Source organism: Convolutriloba macropyga, chromosome 9 (assembly GCF_964194025.1).
Source record: "Convolutriloba macropyga chromosome 9, txConMacr16.3, whole genome shotgun sequence".
Classification (NCBI taxonomy): Eukaryota; Metazoa; Xenacoelomorpha; order Acoela; family Convolutidae; genus Convolutriloba; species Convolutriloba macropyga.
Window position 1 is genome coordinate 30,211,679 of NC_134476.1, and position 16,891 is coordinate 30,228,569.

General features: G+C 33.9%; 2 protein-coding genes across 3 annotated transcripts in view; both read left to right on the forward strand.

The window, feature by feature from the left end:
* LOC142345723 (ammonium transporter Rh type B-like) overlaps positions 1-3,242 on the forward strand; it is a 7,235-nt gene extending 3,993 nt beyond the window's left edge. The window contains exon 3 of the mRNA XM_075398004.1: positions 2,379-3,242. Coding sequence (XP_075254119.1) covers positions 2,379-2,529 — 151 coding nt within the window. The 3' untranslated portion in view covers positions 2,530-3,242. The remainder of the gene's footprint in view (positions 1-2,378) is intronic.
* An 11,705-nt stretch (positions 3,243-14,947) lies between these two features.
* LOC142345326 (uncharacterized) overlaps positions 14,948-16,891 on the forward strand; it is a 54,009-nt gene continuing 52,065 nt past the window's right edge. The window contains exons 1-2 of one of the 2 annotated variants that reach the window (XM_075397325.1): positions 14,948-15,693; positions 15,913-16,090. In XM_075397325.1, the coding sequence (XP_075253440.1) occupies positions 15,937-16,090 (154 nt within the window). In that variant the 5' untranslated portion in view covers positions 14,948-15,693; positions 15,913-15,936. The remainder of the gene's footprint in view (positions 15,694-15,912; positions 16,091-16,891) is intronic. The other variant, XM_075397324.1, reaches the window with a different exon arrangement.

The following is a 16,891-nucleotide window of genomic DNA, read 5'->3' on the forward strand; positions in this document are numbered from 1 at the left end:
CTGTAAAACAAATTATTCGCAATATATTATTAATTCATTAAAAAACAATCTGTCACAAGTTTATGTTAAGACCTATTTCGATTAAGGGTCTTTACAAACTGAATATTCGTCCAATCATTTTTTGAACATGACATTTGCATTCAATACATTTGATAACGCAACTTACAAATGTGTTGCAAAAATATGTTTTTACAATGATATATATATATATATATATATATATATATATATATCTATATATATATATATATATATATATATATCTATATATATATATATATATATATATATATATAGATATATATATATATATATATATATATATATATATATATATATATATATATATAAAATGCTTATGACAAGCAAGATTAAGTCTCTTCTTTGCTTATTTGTTTGCTTGCAGGTTATTATCACAAAAAATTATGAATACAAGAGGAAGTCTTTTTTGTCTGCATTGCATATATTACTCAAAATTTTTTTCTGACCCCATTAGTTGGAACATTCGTTAAAAAGGTCCGTTTGCATTTTTTAGCAGATCGATTCATTTTGAGAAGAGGCCTCAACTATTATCGTTCCAATAAGAATTGTCACTTTTCAAGTAGGAATTGAGATCTTCAAATTTGTGAATATTAGGATAATTCAGGCAACTTAGCTCTCGCGATGGACCTTTTTTGTTCAAATTTATTTTTTGTTTACTCAAATAAAACGGACTAGATCCCCAACCAAATTGAAACGGAGAGTTTGGTCCATTTCGCCCATAATTTTCCACAAAATGTATCTTAAAACATGGATCTTTAAAAAGTATCTTAAAATCAATCAAAATGTGAAATATAACTACATTCTTCAAAATGGCCTATTTGGCCATTTTCGGAAATTTTCCGACAAAATATGTCGGACAGATTCCATTTCTGAACACAAAATAAGCCGACAGTGCCGGAATATTCAAACTACATTGCATTATTATACAAACTGCTTTAAAACGAGCATTTTTGTACATTATGCATTTAAGTTTATAATATAGAACTTTTTAAGAGAAAAAGAAACATCCAAATAATAGAAACAAAATTTTATTACTATAAGTTATGGTTTTAATCTAAATTAAAATTATTACAAATTCATTTATAATATTAAAAAAATCTTCTAGAACAATCTTTTAATTTTTCAAAGCAAACTCAAAATAAACCAAATTGTAAAGCTGTCAAAAAACCAGTTTAGCCTAAATTTTCCTCGGCGTTTATTTGGTGAAGTAGAAGTAATTGCTTTATTTATAGTAGCAAAAATAATATATATTGACAAATGATCAGCAATTATTAATTTCTGAAAAGTCCTTCTGTATGAAAAATTATCAATAATCATATATTTCTAAAAAGTTTTTCTATATGAAAAGTGATCAGTGATTTTTTATTATCAATACAAACCTCTGTATAAAAAGTGATCAGTTATTATTTTTTCTGAAAGAACTCCCCTGTATGAAAATTGATCATTTATCATTTTTAAAAAAACACTCCTCCTAATGAAAACTGATTAGCAATTGTGAAATTCTGTAAAATTCATCTGTATCAAATTTCACGAAGCTAAAATGAGCACAATTGTTTCTTTAACCGAAATTCAATTATCGGATTCGTGCGGCAGTTACAACTAGCTTTGAAGATGAATTAGTGCTGCTATAGCAAAAGCAACTTTCATGGATAAAATCGATTTGCTCAAAAAGAAACTCACATGCTTTGTTGTGGAATTTAGTGACCAGTTTTTGCCACAATGTTCCACAAAATTTTTGAAAATTTTTTGCACAAAATCCAATGAAAAACTGTTGGTTACCAACTGAATGCGCCACCTAATATATAGCTTTTTGATTCTAATGTGTTTTCTGAGAGATACAATTGGCTCGTTAGAGCGGTTTATTTTATCAAACTACGCAGTCTTAGCAGTTACTAATCGTTTTAACTTTTGTCTTCAAAAAATTTTTTCTGTAATATCCTACTATGTTATGCAGACTATATTGCCACTCCACTGTGTATAGGTAAAATTTTCTCTACATGACTTTGTGTAAAAAGATGAAACTGTTCTTTTGATCTCAGCGGAACAAAAAGTGTGGTATAAAAAATTTAATACTGCTGCTTGTTGATTCGTGATCTTTTAATGTTCAACTAGATTTCATTTATGATCTTTTTATGTTTGTCAAGATTCCATAAAACGATTTATGACATATAATAAACTTAGAAATTTACTTAAAACCATATATGACATTCTGAACTAGTTGACATCTTTTCATGTTAATTGTACAGAGAAAATAAATAAGAAACACATTCAAAAAACATGCAATAACACAATTTACGCAAGAAATGAAAGTAGTTAATGTTTTGAAAACATTTCAGTCTGCTGATCAAAATGTTACCCACTAGTGGCTTGACCAAACAACAGTACTACAACGACAGTGATTTCTGGGCAGATGTTGAGTTCCCTGATATTTATGAGTCCCAAAGTCTTACCAAACCGGGGGGTTCAGCCGAGGAGTCCAACATATGAATAAATAGAAACCATCGAACGCCTGAACAACAAAGAGAAAAATAAACAAACAAATAAACAAACGAACACACAGAAATATGTGATCAAATTAACAATAACTAACTGCAAACAACCAATAAACATTGGGATTTGTTTCCTTAAATATTGATTTTTTGGAGTTCAGATTGGATCGTGACCTATGTTTAATTGAAACATTTTTAGCTGAATAATAAGAAAATGATCCCATTCACATGGCTCAGAAAATTTTTAATTGTCAAAAAAAAGATTTCCTGAAAAGGATTATTATCTTTTGAGACGATTGCAAGTTTCTTAGAAGCTAAAAATCTTCTTCGAAGGTCTTGTGAGATAACCATGATAACCGCCTTCAGTGACATCTTTCAAGATAACCGTCATTGGCACAATTAATGCAAGTTCGTGCAAGATAATTGTTGAAACTGGACCAGTTATAACACTGAAAGGACGGAAACAATCCCAATATTTCGCATCATTTTAGCTTATTTTGAAACAAAAACTATTGTTTCCCCTAAACTCACTCCTTCACCTTAGTGCTGCATTCTAACACTTTTTATGAAAACTCTCATTAATGATGTTAACTTCTGTATCTCTATTTGCGCTATATCATGTCCAGAATATATGTAACCAATTATGTATGAGCTTCGTTACACATTTTTGTTGGAAAACATCTGTTGACTCAAATAAAGATATGATCTTTCTATCAGTCGAGAGAGAAACGGATAGAATTTGTTAAACAAACAACTTCAAGTTGAAGATGATCATTTTTAGGTATAGGTTTTGATTAAAAAACTTAAACTTTGCTCGCCAGCAGTTGGAACCCAATGGCCAGAAGTCTATGGTTGTGGTTTCAGTTCAATCTAAGCCTGCTATCTTGGTTGTACATATCAATTCACAACCGATGATTGGATGAACCAGTTATGTCGAAATAACTTCAAAACGGCACTTATTCCACGCATAAGTGACGTCAGGAGTTGGTGGTTAACGATCTAGGTTATCCATAGAAATTTCCAATTAAACGACAGGATTTCGGCTTTAAATTGACGTAATAATCTATGTTAAGATAAAGCGTACTCAGTGTTATTAAAATTGGAAACGAAATATGTTGACATATAATGACTCAAATTTGCGTTGCATGCTTCTCTAATTTTGTGGTTTCAATAATATAATTGTTTGAGAGAATTTTTAATGCTCGACCATCACATCACCGGCCCTATTTTCCGTTGCGAAAACATCTTTACTGTTTATAACACAGGAGCGAGTTTCGCCGCTGGTCTATTGTAAACTCCATCGTTTGTTCGAGCTTTCGCTAATCGAATCACTCCGTCGGATCATTTGATGATATCCGTGATTCGACACAGATTTTAATATCCTCGCTTGTTGCTGTCTTCGAGCAACTAAACAGGATCGCCTTCTGTGAGCTTTTCTTTCGTTGTAGATCGCCATTTTTGTCGATATTTCAGCGATGGCAGATACTCTTTCTTGGCAGATTTCTTTGGGGCAGAAATCTGTCCCAAACGAGACTTGCATAGCCTTGAGTTTGACGAAAGAGCTTTCGATGGTACACAAATTCTTTTGCGCCCGGTAAGGAACAATTCTTGTTGCCAAGCAAGAAGTGATTGTGCGTCAATGCTTCTAAGTTGATAATAACTGAACTTTCTGGAGTTAACGGTCTCGCATTCAATGTTTTCTCCACAATACACATCATAATTGAAAGAAGGTCCTCATTGACTGATCTGTATGTATGCCACTGTATTTACTAGCCTGTCAAAAAATACTGAATCATTACTGTTTAAAAACGGCTTTATTTTCTTCAGCGTGTGCCATGAAGACTGATTAGGGTATGTTCTCACCAGAGACAGAGAGACAGAGACTAAATTTACATGCTATGGCCATTCACGCTGTGGTCAATTTAACCAAGCCGGCACAAGGAGTTACTCACTTCTCCTAAGTTCCTCAATGATGATTGCTCTCGTGCCAATGCCCACTGGGTTGTTGATACAGCTCACATGTTTCCACTTTAAAACATCAGTTATCTTTGCCACTCGGTTGACCACAATCACTTGTTGTTATTGATGGAAGCTGTGTATCCACTGTATTACTGTTGTTGAGTCTGACCAAAAACTGCAAAATGGTATCCTCATTTCGCGTTCCTTGACTATCTGTTCTTTTCACCGTACTGCCGTGACTGCCGCTTGCAATTCCAGTCCTGGTATTAAAAAATGCCTCATTAGTGCCACTCGGCATTTTCCAATTACAAATGCTAAGTTGGCTGAGTATTACTTTGGTTGAGATCGTCTATAGGCCACTCAACAAATCGTGTTCTCAATTGCGTCAGCAAACAGATGAAGTTCCGTTTTGTCCCCCGCTGTAGTACTGAATTATCTTCGATCGATTCTTGTCTCAGCTACATTTGGAAGGTGTTCTTTCCACATGAAGAACTCTGCTTCTTCACCATGCTCCACTTCATTGTCCCAATGTTGACCATTCTTAGTCCAAATGCCTTTGAAAAGTCTACTCACGTGAAAGCTGATTGCAGCAAACATTCCGATTTGATCTAATACTGAAGACACAAGTGACAAAACTTTTCTCTGAGTTATTGCTGTTTCAAGTTTTTTATCGGTACCTTTGCAAACTTGAAGACTATCATAAGTAACCATTCATTGTATTCCAATTACTGAAGATTCCTCCTAGTTGGTTCAACCTCTACTTGTTTGGTCTTGCTGATGAAATCAAGTCTGTTGGAAATGCTTCAGAAACCCCGTCGCTGTTGCATACCCACCTTCTCAGTTCAAATCCATGCTTAAAAAGAAGATATCGCAACTTAGTGATAACCTCGATTGTCTCTTCAGGGCTTTCTACTAATTTGATTAAATCGTCCATTTAGAAGTTTTCTGTAATGATTTTGCTGAAATTGGATAATTTTCTTCGTTATCGAGTCCCACTCGTTGGAGAACTCTCAGCTCCCAGCAAATAATGCTAAAATTCTCATATTTGAACTGCTGTTTCATTATTTCTCAGGCGCTATGGATACCTCAGGCGACTTCTATCCTGCTCGGAAAATTGCACTTGCAATAAAATCGATCCAATATCTGCGGTCAGGGCTATTAGTCCTTCACGATATCTGCTTCAGTAAGCCCTTGCAGTAAATCCAGTCTTGCTAGTAGCTTGTCCATTAGGCATACGTCTTTGTATTTTGATGCGGCATTGCAAACACGTCTTACTTTTCAACACTTGTTCGGGTTGAGCACTGGATGGTGTGGCAGATTCCAGTCTTTTCCAAAGGGGCCTTTCACTTTCGATGCGTATAGTATCTTTGCAAGTTCCTTCGCTGCGTCTGTATCAATTGATTGTTGGTAAAAGCCTATCTGGTTTCGGTCCTTTTGGAAGCTTTGTTCCGATGAGTAAAACTGACTCATCAATAAATGATGAGTTGTAATTTCAATCGCCAGGTTCGGTTTTGCTTCAATCCACAACATTCCCACTTCATATTGCTGACTTGTAAGTTTTGTAGTACTCTCTAGCATCTTTTTGTGTTTTCAGTTATTTCTTTGACTGACTGACGAAGTTAATTCTGGAAGCATAGGTTTCTATGTTGAACCATTTTTAGAAATTCTCAGTCACTTTCACTTCTTCTGTGGCGGCGAAATGACTAAAGTTTCATCATCTCTTGCTTGCCATGGGTTCAATGACGACCCATCTTAATTCTTTTAGAAAGTCCAAAAGTTCACTTTGCGTTCCCATCTGGTAGTACAATGGTCTCTGTAGCTTGTAAGCATCTTGACCAGAATGATAATGAGTTCCTTCAAATTGAACGTTTTGTTAGAGGGAACCTACATGTGATTGAAGCTTTGCTTCAGCTTATAGCAGTCGTATTTTGTGCTTCCCAAGGAAATTAATCGGCGTACAAACGCTTCGATTGAATGTACTTATGCATGCGGCCCCTTTATTTTGATGGACACCTTTTCTGTATTCTAATCTTTCTTTCCGTGTACACAAGCTAAGTTTAGCGTAACATCGTTAGCTTTTGATCGCATTTTTCATCAATGATTTGACCGATGAATGATACCGCTGATCCACTATCAAAAAAAGCATGTGTTTAAAACTGAAGCTACCGCTCTGAATCGAGACTGTAACTATCTGAAGAAAGCTCATAGCTCCGTTACTTCAACTGATTGTTGCTGCGCATACGTTGACTGCGTGATTATTAACGTCCGTTTAGCTTTCTGAGTGTAGCTAACGGTGTGTGCTTTTTGGTACATCCATTTATACAGCAAGCGTTGATTTTACAATTTTTGATTGTATGTCGTTTTTTTAAATAAAACATCTGTAGCAAAGGCGTTGCCTCCTCACAGTAGCATAACGATTAATCACGTTCATGTTTTTAAATAAAAGATAATTCTAAATTGTGTGCGTTTCATTGGATGGGGCACTCATTGTTATTCGTTGGCTCCGCTTCCTTTACGTTTGAACTCGCACTACAAGTAGAGGATTTAGCGAATTGCTTAGTTTTGTTCTTTTTTCGTCGGTGATCCTTCTTACGTTCCCCTGGGGGCTGTCGTCAGCTTTCGTAAATGAATGCCATTCCTGGTGATCATTTTTCTTGGAGACAGAGATCTGGTCGGTCCTTATTGGTTTCATCTACACAGAACCCTCCTTTCTCTTTCAGATTATGTGGCAACTTTTCAATTGCGATTTGCGGTGTTGCCTTCACATTTGTAGTGTTTCAGATCACTGACTATGTTACTGTTGGTTGTTGAAAAATTGATTAAAGCGTTTGAATCGCACATTCGGAATGCCTGTTGATGTCGCAGAGTTTTGAGTTGTGCCTCAACAAATAGTTATGGTCGGTCAAAACTCTGTTCCAACAAAGCCCAATTTTCACCATACAGCTCTCCGGAGTAGCCCATACTTGCTATAGCCGCAGTCAACAAAAATTTCAAGTGGCTCATTTTCTCTAAGCTAGGCATGGAACGGTTTACAATTGTTGCTAAAAACAAATTCGACAGTTCCGGCCACTTGGGGGGATTTCTGTCAAAAGAATTTAAACTCAACTTTTGTAGCTGATTACTACTGCTTAGTACGTCGCGCCCAGACCAGTCCTGTAAACGGTTGAGTTCAAAATACTCACCGCTTGGTAATTTTTTTGCATAATCAAAACTAGTCTTTAAAATTAACAAACTTATCTGATTTGTTGTGCCAGCCCAAGAGGTCGTGGCTCCTTGGGTTTTTCCTATTGAAATGCGATTGGATTTTTATGCTAAGCGCGGCACATCATCAGAACCAGAGTCTCTTGCTTCAAGTGCCTCCTTTTCGAGTTTCAGTTTGAGAGCACCTTCTTCTTCCTAACGGTGCAGTTCCATCTCAGGCTCCTCCTGTTTCATTTCATATTCAAATTTTCTCAAGCGCATCTCGGAGTCAAAATTTTGTTCTACAGATGCAAATTTCTCTGCTTTCTTTGCTTTTTCATGGGAAGACGCGTTGGACTTGCTGTCCTGGTTTTCGTTTAGTTAATTCTTAACTGAGACTTGAGAAGTTTCTCCTATAGATTTTGAAACTTTATCATTAGTCTCTGCAGCCTTGCTTTGGAGAGAGGTATGATTCTGCTGATTCGCCATGCTTGTCAAATTGTTGATAAATGGAAACCAATCAGCTTCTGATTTGATTAAATATTCATGTTGTCAGTTTTTGTAAAGTCGATGAGATTCCAAATTGTTGAAGATATCATTTCTCTTGTCAAGCAGCTTCTCTAGGCTAATATCAAATTGCAGAATTTGATTAAATGCTGTTTTAACTTTGCTAGGTCGACCTTTTTTATTGATCTGATCGTAACCCTCTTGTTCCTTCAGCTTAATCTGTTTTATGCAGTTGCTGATTTGTCTCTCGAGGTTGCACAATTCGTTTTCTTTCACGCTGCAGTTTGACTTTCTGTCCCGTGGTTTTGTTTTTAGCAAAGATGTTACATCAACGTCGTTCGACTGTGCAACTCGCATTGCCTCGTTGAATTTTTGCTTTGTTCGGGATTAGACAGCGGTTTTGTATTCCAATGTCAGGGTCGGCGAACCAAATGTAACGGCTGCTTTCTAATCAATGACAAGGAATTTTTATACAGCCCAGTTAGTTATTAGCGCCTTACAAGCTGTCGGGATATGAAGTTGTGCAATTCGCTTTTTTAACTTTGTATACGCTGAACTGTAACTTACCGTCACATTATATGGTGTTTTTTAGTGCCAACAACTTATTGTTCAGCTTTTCCGAATAATGGGGCCGATTGCTGGAACTTATCAGCTAATTCTAATCAAGTTTTGAAATACATTTCCTGAGGTTTTGGTTAAAATCTCAATAATTCAAGTTGGAACTATTCAAAACTGGAAATTTTGTATCCCTATTGGTGCTCACTGTTTTTGTTTTTGAAACTAATTTAAGGGATAGATTCGGTTTCAGATTAGAACACAATTCACAGATGAGAATCCGTCTCTTGCCAAAAGCGGACTTAAACTTTTGGTCAAAACTTTTGGAGTTCCTTCATTAGTCACTGGGGACGAAGCCATTGAGACGAAATAACATCTATATTTTTCTTTTGAAAAATTCATATCTGTGATATTCAAATCTATCTTCCTTCGCCTAATTCTTTCAACGAACTGTTTGAAAATTCTTCGTCTGGTCAAAAAATCGGACTTTTTTTCAGCTTAATGTTTAGCTATCAGAGGTTCTTTAGTTTCTTTTTTTTCAAATTACTCAAACTTTCACGACCAAATCGATTAATGGAAAAATTATAAGCTTCACGTTAACAGGACACAGTATTTTAATGCTCAAGTTAGATTGCAACAATCCGCAATTTTATCAATGTAACATTCAAACTTAAAAGTTTTCCTCTCCTCCATGGTTATGGTTTCAGTTCAATCTAAGCCTGCTCTTTTGGTTGTACATGTCAGTTCTCAGTCGTCGATTGGATGAACGAATTATGTCGAAATAACTTCAAAACGGCACGTATTCTATGCAAAACTGACGTTAATGGTTGGTGATTAAGAAAAATAATCTATGTAAAGATAAAGCGTACCCTGTGTTAATGAAATTGCGGACGAAAAAATTCGAAATATAATGACTCAATTTTGAGTTGCATGTTTCTCTAAATTTGGCGTTTTAGTAAAATAATTGTATTAAAAGTTTTTACTGTTGGGCCTTTACATTATCTGAAAATAAGTTCTCAATATTGTTCAAGAATTTTTGCATTTTTGCACATTATTAAGCAAAAATTGTTGCTTTTTAGTGTGTCACATCAAATTTTTGTCGTTTCAACGTGCTCTTCTATTAAATAAATTGTATTTTTTATTTTATCGAAGGAATTTTCAAGCAAATATGCGTATACGAGCGCGAATTGGTAAAAAATAAAAAAAATATTTTAATTTTGAGCAATAATTCTACCTCAGAAGTTTGAATAAAATTGAAATGACTCTTGACTGACTTTTTAAAATTTTTTTTAAATAAAGACCTGACCGTGTAAACAATTTTTTTAAAAATTGTTTTAATGGGTTCACGTTTGATATTGTGAAAGTTCAAGAGAAGTGAAAACCTTTGGAAACTTTGAACATCGTTTCTCAAGAAACAAACGTTGAAATCCAAAAAATTAGACTTAGATAATGAGCTGAGCTTCTTTGAACAAGCAAGAAAACTAAGATGCACTATTATGAACGTAGATATGCTCATTTTGCGAAATGTTCTATCCAAGCGCTTTTCTTCGCAACTCTGTTCTGTTTCTATTTGCCGTTCTCGACATCTACTTCCCGTCTAGGAATATATTTTCCTTAATAAAAGATTGTTTGTTTGTTATTTGGCCTTCCAAATGTACATTAAATGACAGATCTGAACAAAATATGTTTTGGAAGAAGAGTGCAACTTAAAATTGGAGGAAAAGCGAAGAGAAGCACGGAACTTTTTTCAGTAAACACTAGCCCGACTTGAGTCTCAGAGCATTTCAGCGCTAAACGATCACATTTCAATTGTAAAAACCTAATTCATTGCATCTCTAGGATATTTTTAAGTTTCTTTATGTGCTGTTCTTCTTCATTATGATAAAATCGAGGTCACCCAGTCTAAATTTATCCTCTACAGTCTGAAAATTACTCACACCCAAAAATTAAGTCTGAGCAGAGTAATGTCATACTTTTGTAGCTTTCAACTGATAATTTTTATAGTAGTTACACATTATTTATATATAAGCTAGTTTATAGGCCATTACCACAAAGCCCGTTTAGCTGAGTGGTTACGTCTTTATACGCAAATTAAATGTTACAAGTACCCACGCGGAAGATCGAATCGCATAAAAATCAAACCTTCTTGGCAGGAGTTAAGCTGAGCGCATCCTATTTTTTAATCAGTAAATTTTACCCATATGTCAAGACTGGCCCGTGTAAATTGGGACATGAACAGAGTACTAGCCATCCTAAAAACAAGAATGTCTCTATACTGCTTCAGCGTTGATTTAATCTGCCACAAACCTGCTGGTACACAAATACAATGCTTTATTTCTTCACATTGACTTTTTTTGCTGTTTTTTGCAGGAAAAGGAAATAAAAGTGAAGAAACAACTTTTTCGAGATATATTTGGTATTATATTTTTGTAACTAGTTTTTCTGTGCTGTCAAAGTTACAGTGAATGAAAAATTTCCTTAAATAAAATGTAATGTCAATCTTCGCTCCTACTTTCTTTTCCCCCCAATTTTTATATTCATAGACGCAATGATCGTAATAGAATTGTAAAAGTGTTTTTAGAACTTTAAAATTGTCGTTTTACATTTCTAAAAAAAATGTAAAAAGACAATTTTAATTGAATGGTTACTTAACAAAACCGTTGTGTTTGTCATAAAAGTTTTTAGACTAACATTTGGACGTAGAAATCGCGAATTGTAAGGAAATACTTTCAAAACTTCAATTACCTAATAATTGTAAGTGAAATGATGGTTAAGAAGAGCTACAGCTAACTGTAAAACATGTTTCGCTCTGCTTAAAGACATTTTTTTCGTTCCCCCCATAAAATTGAAATGTGTTTCCTGTTTCTGAAGAATTAAAAATTTTATATTTCCGTTTTTTTTATATTCAAAATTATTTAGTTTTTTTTTCAGTTTGCACTAGTGTATTGCAGAAAGTGTATTCAGTTGTATCATGAAAGCTTTTCTGCTTTTGCTTTCTTTATCCGTAAAACAAATTAAATTATTCTGAAATCAGAACAATCAATTGTTAGATTGGCAGTTAGCTGAAGTATAATGGCAATATTATGTAATTAATTTTTCAGCTTTTAAAAAACCAGAATTTTTTTCAAGAAGTGTTTGTCTATTGCATTACATTTAAAAACATGATATTCAAAAACAACGTCAGCTTTCAGCACGGTTGAACTTTATTTTAGAATTTGATATTCTTTTCAAATATCTCGCTGTTGTTATAGCTTCGTAAAAAAGGACTTCTGAAAAAGTCTATCTCATTATTTCAGTTCAAAACTCTCTAAGGGTCTGGAAACATTTTTTTAGAAAAGACCAACTTTGAAGAAGATGAGTGAGAAGCGTTTATATAAAGGATTGTGTTGGCATTAAAAACACAGAACCATTAGAAAAATTTCTGCCAGGTATTAGGGAACAGATTTTTTGTTGGTTTGAGTTTTTCTATCGTCGGCTACATATCATTTTAAGCTCTAATCTATTTCTTGATAACCTGAATTTTCACAGTTGTTTGCTATAAGTTATTGTTTGGTTCTTTTTTGTATTTTTTCCTCTTCCAACTTGTTGATCTATGGCATTGTTGTTTGAGGTATGACCAAAGTTAGGACAGCAGTTTCCCTGCTTTAATATAAGTTTTCTTAATGTTTACAGAAGATTTTTTCTTTATGTAGACTATAACAATGTACTTTATAATATAAGCTGAAATACATTACAGGTTACAAAAAAAAGCTTCCCGTACTATTACTATTTTCAAATATATACATGACCCATTCTGTTGAAATCGTTAAGATTTCAAAAGAAAATTTTCAAGATCTTGATTCGCAGTAGTTGAAAGACACATTAAATAGGCAAAAGTAGTTTTTTGTTTGTGAAAAAAATGGCAATTGTTTTGTAGCGTCTGATAAATTCTACGTTTGTCTCTGGCAGTCTGAAGCCAGAAATTTTTCATTCTTTTAGTAACAATCAAAAGCTTTCATTTCAAATTAAAAAGCATTTCTTGATTTCATCTCATGTTTTTAATCGAAGATGATGTGCGTAACTTTTAATTTGTTTAGTTTAAATTTTTATTACCTTTTGAGGCATATTAGATAATTTTGATTGTTTCAAATGTCTTTTTCCTGAAATTATGATGAAAAGACACAAAACAATGTAGTTTTTTAAGAATTAAACATCGGAATTAGGAGTTGGTTGAAAATATTTGGGTTATTACATAACACATAGGCTGGATTCAATTTCTACAGAACTTTTTTCCCTCAATAATTTTTGATCATAGCATTTTCGTGAATTTGTTAAGCAGTTCACATACCCGTCTAGTTTTTCCTACTCACATTGTGAAATACATGTTGTTCAGACTTCCTATTTATGTTAGTTTCATTCTCTTGCTTTTGCCTCTCATGACTAGTCACTCGCCAAATTGAATCCCAATTCTTGCTACTCGTTTTTACACTTGTAGTAGAAATCGAAGTTGCTAATCGCGTCGCGATTCTTAAGTCAGCGTTCATACAAGTGTGCTCGCTTGGAGAATCACTACAGCGAAATAGTCGTGTGTGACAGCTGCAAGTGAATTACGTCTTAGAGGACTTCAAACCGGTCTCTCTAAAACTGAGTTATGCATGTTAATTTAAACTAACACTCCGGTGAAAAAGTAAATTTTCTTACTTGAAATGGTTTATTACACAACTATGTCCCCTAAGCTAAGAAAATCTATTCCTCTTATGCTGTAACAAAGGAAGTTACTTTCACAATTCTGCTTGTTTCTCTTTTTCAAATAAAAAAGATGTAGGTCTGCAATGGTCTTCATGTTCCGATACAAAGCAATCAGTTTTATATCGGCTTTATATGAATATGGGCTCGATTTCAATTTTAGCGGCTTTATATAATTGTCAATTATTTGTATTTTTAATTGACTGAGACCCTAGAAACTAAGCTTAATTTTGACCCTTTGGCACCGGTTATTTTGCCCTCTTGTTTAAATTTTTTACCTTCGAAGTATTTATAATTTATAACTCAAATTCTGAAATGTACTTCAAATGCTATATGTAAAGCAAATTATTTTTCTGAAATTAGGTGAAACAGCTCAGATGATGTACCATAAATTGTTCCAAAGAAAATGCTTCAGTTAATTCTGGTTTTCAAAAAATGCTTACACAAAAAAAGCTTTCCATTTTTTTGCTTTCCAATGATTCAATTTAAAAATCAAAGTCAATTTTCATTATAGTCTTCTAAAAGCAACATGTGGTAGATAATTTGTTCGGTTGTGGTAGATTCATATCAATTCCTATGGGCCGCTAAGGCACTTTCATGGCTCGCGATGCACGGCTAAACGTGCTAAATGCGCAGCTCGTTAAAAATCAAGCGATTTTTTATTTCCCTTTGGGGGTTTATTTCATATCTAAAATTAAGTGAGGATTTTTCCGAGGTTTTTTTCCCAAAAATTATGTGAAATCTCTGCTCAAGCGTAATTCATACTTAAAGTCAACGCATTCTCCACCAATCTTACATATTTTTGCGCTTTTTAGCGTTTGGATCTCCGGCTGGGTAATAAGTAAAAGTTGTTGGTGATGGTTTAATCAGCTCTGGTCTTTCAAATTTTATCGGCTATCGTCCGATTTTGTTCAGTTTTCATGGTTCGAAAATAAATATTCAGCTCATTTTTTTCACTCATTTGCTATAACAGTCTTGATAACACCTGCTCAGAACAGTTTTTGAATTATAAAACTCCAATTTATAATTCGAGTTTTGTATGCTTTAAACCCCAAAACTGCTCCAATTTGAAAGCCAAAATGTAACATCGAAGCAACGCTACACATGAGTTACTCTCTATGGAAGACAACAATTATAAACAACTTTGAATTGCTGGTAATCTGTTCACGTTCGCACAAAACCGGAATTAATCACAGCTGCTTTTCTTCAAGCTCTGTAAACTTTAAAACTGCTAAAAACTAACTCCATTATTTGACAGCATATAGTTGTATTAAATATTAACTTTATCATAAAAATTCAATGATTTTCTCTCACATTTTTTGAATAACTTGGCAACATTATTTTGGAGATGTGTAAACTAAAAACGAACAACAATGCAAGCTTTTACTATTAAAACGGTTATTTTTCTTCAGTTTTAGCTTTAATTTACCTCAGGCGTTTTTCCAGCTTGGCAATTTTGGTACACAGTTTAATTATTTAAGCCTTATTTTGGTATAGTATCATAATATAGCGAAAAAGCGTGCAAATAATTAATTAGAAGCAGGTGAAATAAACGATGAGCTCTTTTTTGTTTTTCTACTAGCAGCAGCTTGCATGGTTTAGAGATTTGCTATTTTGTTATTCCCGGTATAAAACAGATTTCTGCATTTGTTACTTGTTACTTTATCCTGCTTTATTCAGACATACTCAAGCGTAGTAGGATACTTCCCCGTTGTTTTACAATACTTTAAAAAATTTTTCATTAGGTTACCAAATAAATTACAGACGACTGGTTATTAAAATTAAAAATTCTATTTCATCGGTTGACGGAAAATTACTTTCCGTTTCTGAAAAAATTTCTGATTTTGCTGCGTACTATTTTCAATAACGATAGAAAAAATATTCTGTACAAAGTGTAAATTTTCTGTATGATTAAAGGTTATAAATATATACTTATCAAATTGTTTTCAATATTTTTTGGACGAATACAAATTTGACCGTGGAAAGTAATTGCTTATTAATTAAATCAGTTGAGTTTGGTTATTTTTGTAAATAGTATTGGAGCTGTTTTCAGTTTAGTTATTAGCTGCTCAACATTATAATAGTTTATAATCAAAAAGTGAACTTGAACCCGAACGATAACCACAAGTAGTGGGACTGAATTGAAGTGAAGTGGTTCTGAAACGAAGTAAAACTTCAATCTGAATTGTATTTCCATTATCTACAGAGAGGTTACTGGAGGCGATACACATTACGAGCCAGTGTCTCTACCAAATAAAGTGAACCATTTGGTCCATTTTGACCCCCTTATTCCGCAAAACGTAGCTTATTATTACATGTATAATAAGATACTATAATTGGTAACATCGTTTACAATCGATGCCTTTTTAGCAAAATTTCACAAATTAGCGCAATAGTAATTTTAATAATTTTGTAGGGGGCACTGGCTCGTAATGACTTTTTTTCAATTCTAAAGGCGGAGAGGAGTTATTGACACGAGATGCATCTGTACACGGCAATAGTGATCTGTATAGTGTTTGTGTGTCTTATGACAGTTGTGATTGTGAATGAGACTATCTCTGTGATTGAAGTGTTGTCCACTCTTGTCTCTTCTGTCGAGATCCTGTCTCTTTCCGGACCCCACAGATACTCCAGTAAGCCAATATTTGTCTGTACTAAACTAAGCAAAATTCCCTATTAAGCAAACAACAGCTCAGAAGAAGGCCAGTTAAATAAATTTTACAAATAAAAAGAACATAATTGAACGAAAGCGAAAATTAAAAACAACGCCTGACCAAAAAATTTTCATTGACAAAACACAAAAATTTTCATTGACTCGGTAAAAAAACACGTTAAAAAACCTAAGAATGGACTTCGAAAACCGTTTAGCAAACCCCGTAGAATACCGGAAAAAACAGTGAAGACAGATACAAAATTGCCGGCTGGCAGTGAACAAAAAATTTTTTCAAACAATTTTTTTCTCAAGGACCATTTTCTCACATCACTTTAAAAGTACACTTTGAAAAAAAAACTCAAGTTAAAATCACTCGTTTTTTAATTCTAATTTTTACTTCAGCGTGATTAGTGATCCAAAATTACTGACCCAATTTGAATTTGCTCACCCCATCTGACTCCAAAAATCTGTGAAACGATCTTTAAAAGATGTCAGAAGACACCGGATTGTTTTGAAAGTAAAACTTGACATCCGAAGCAGTCACCTAATTAATTTTTTTTCCTTCATTTAGCTCCTTATTTTGAACAAATCAACAAATCAAGAAGAAGCTGGGAGTCCGAAACAATTATTACCAACAGATATTTCGTCAATCGACGCGATGGTGTAGAACACGATGAAAATACAAAAGCCTGTAAATAGAGAGAACTGAGGAAAATTGAAAAGGAAGGGAGAAAAAAAGTTGTATATATACATTAAAAACCTCTGACAAACTGCCACTTTC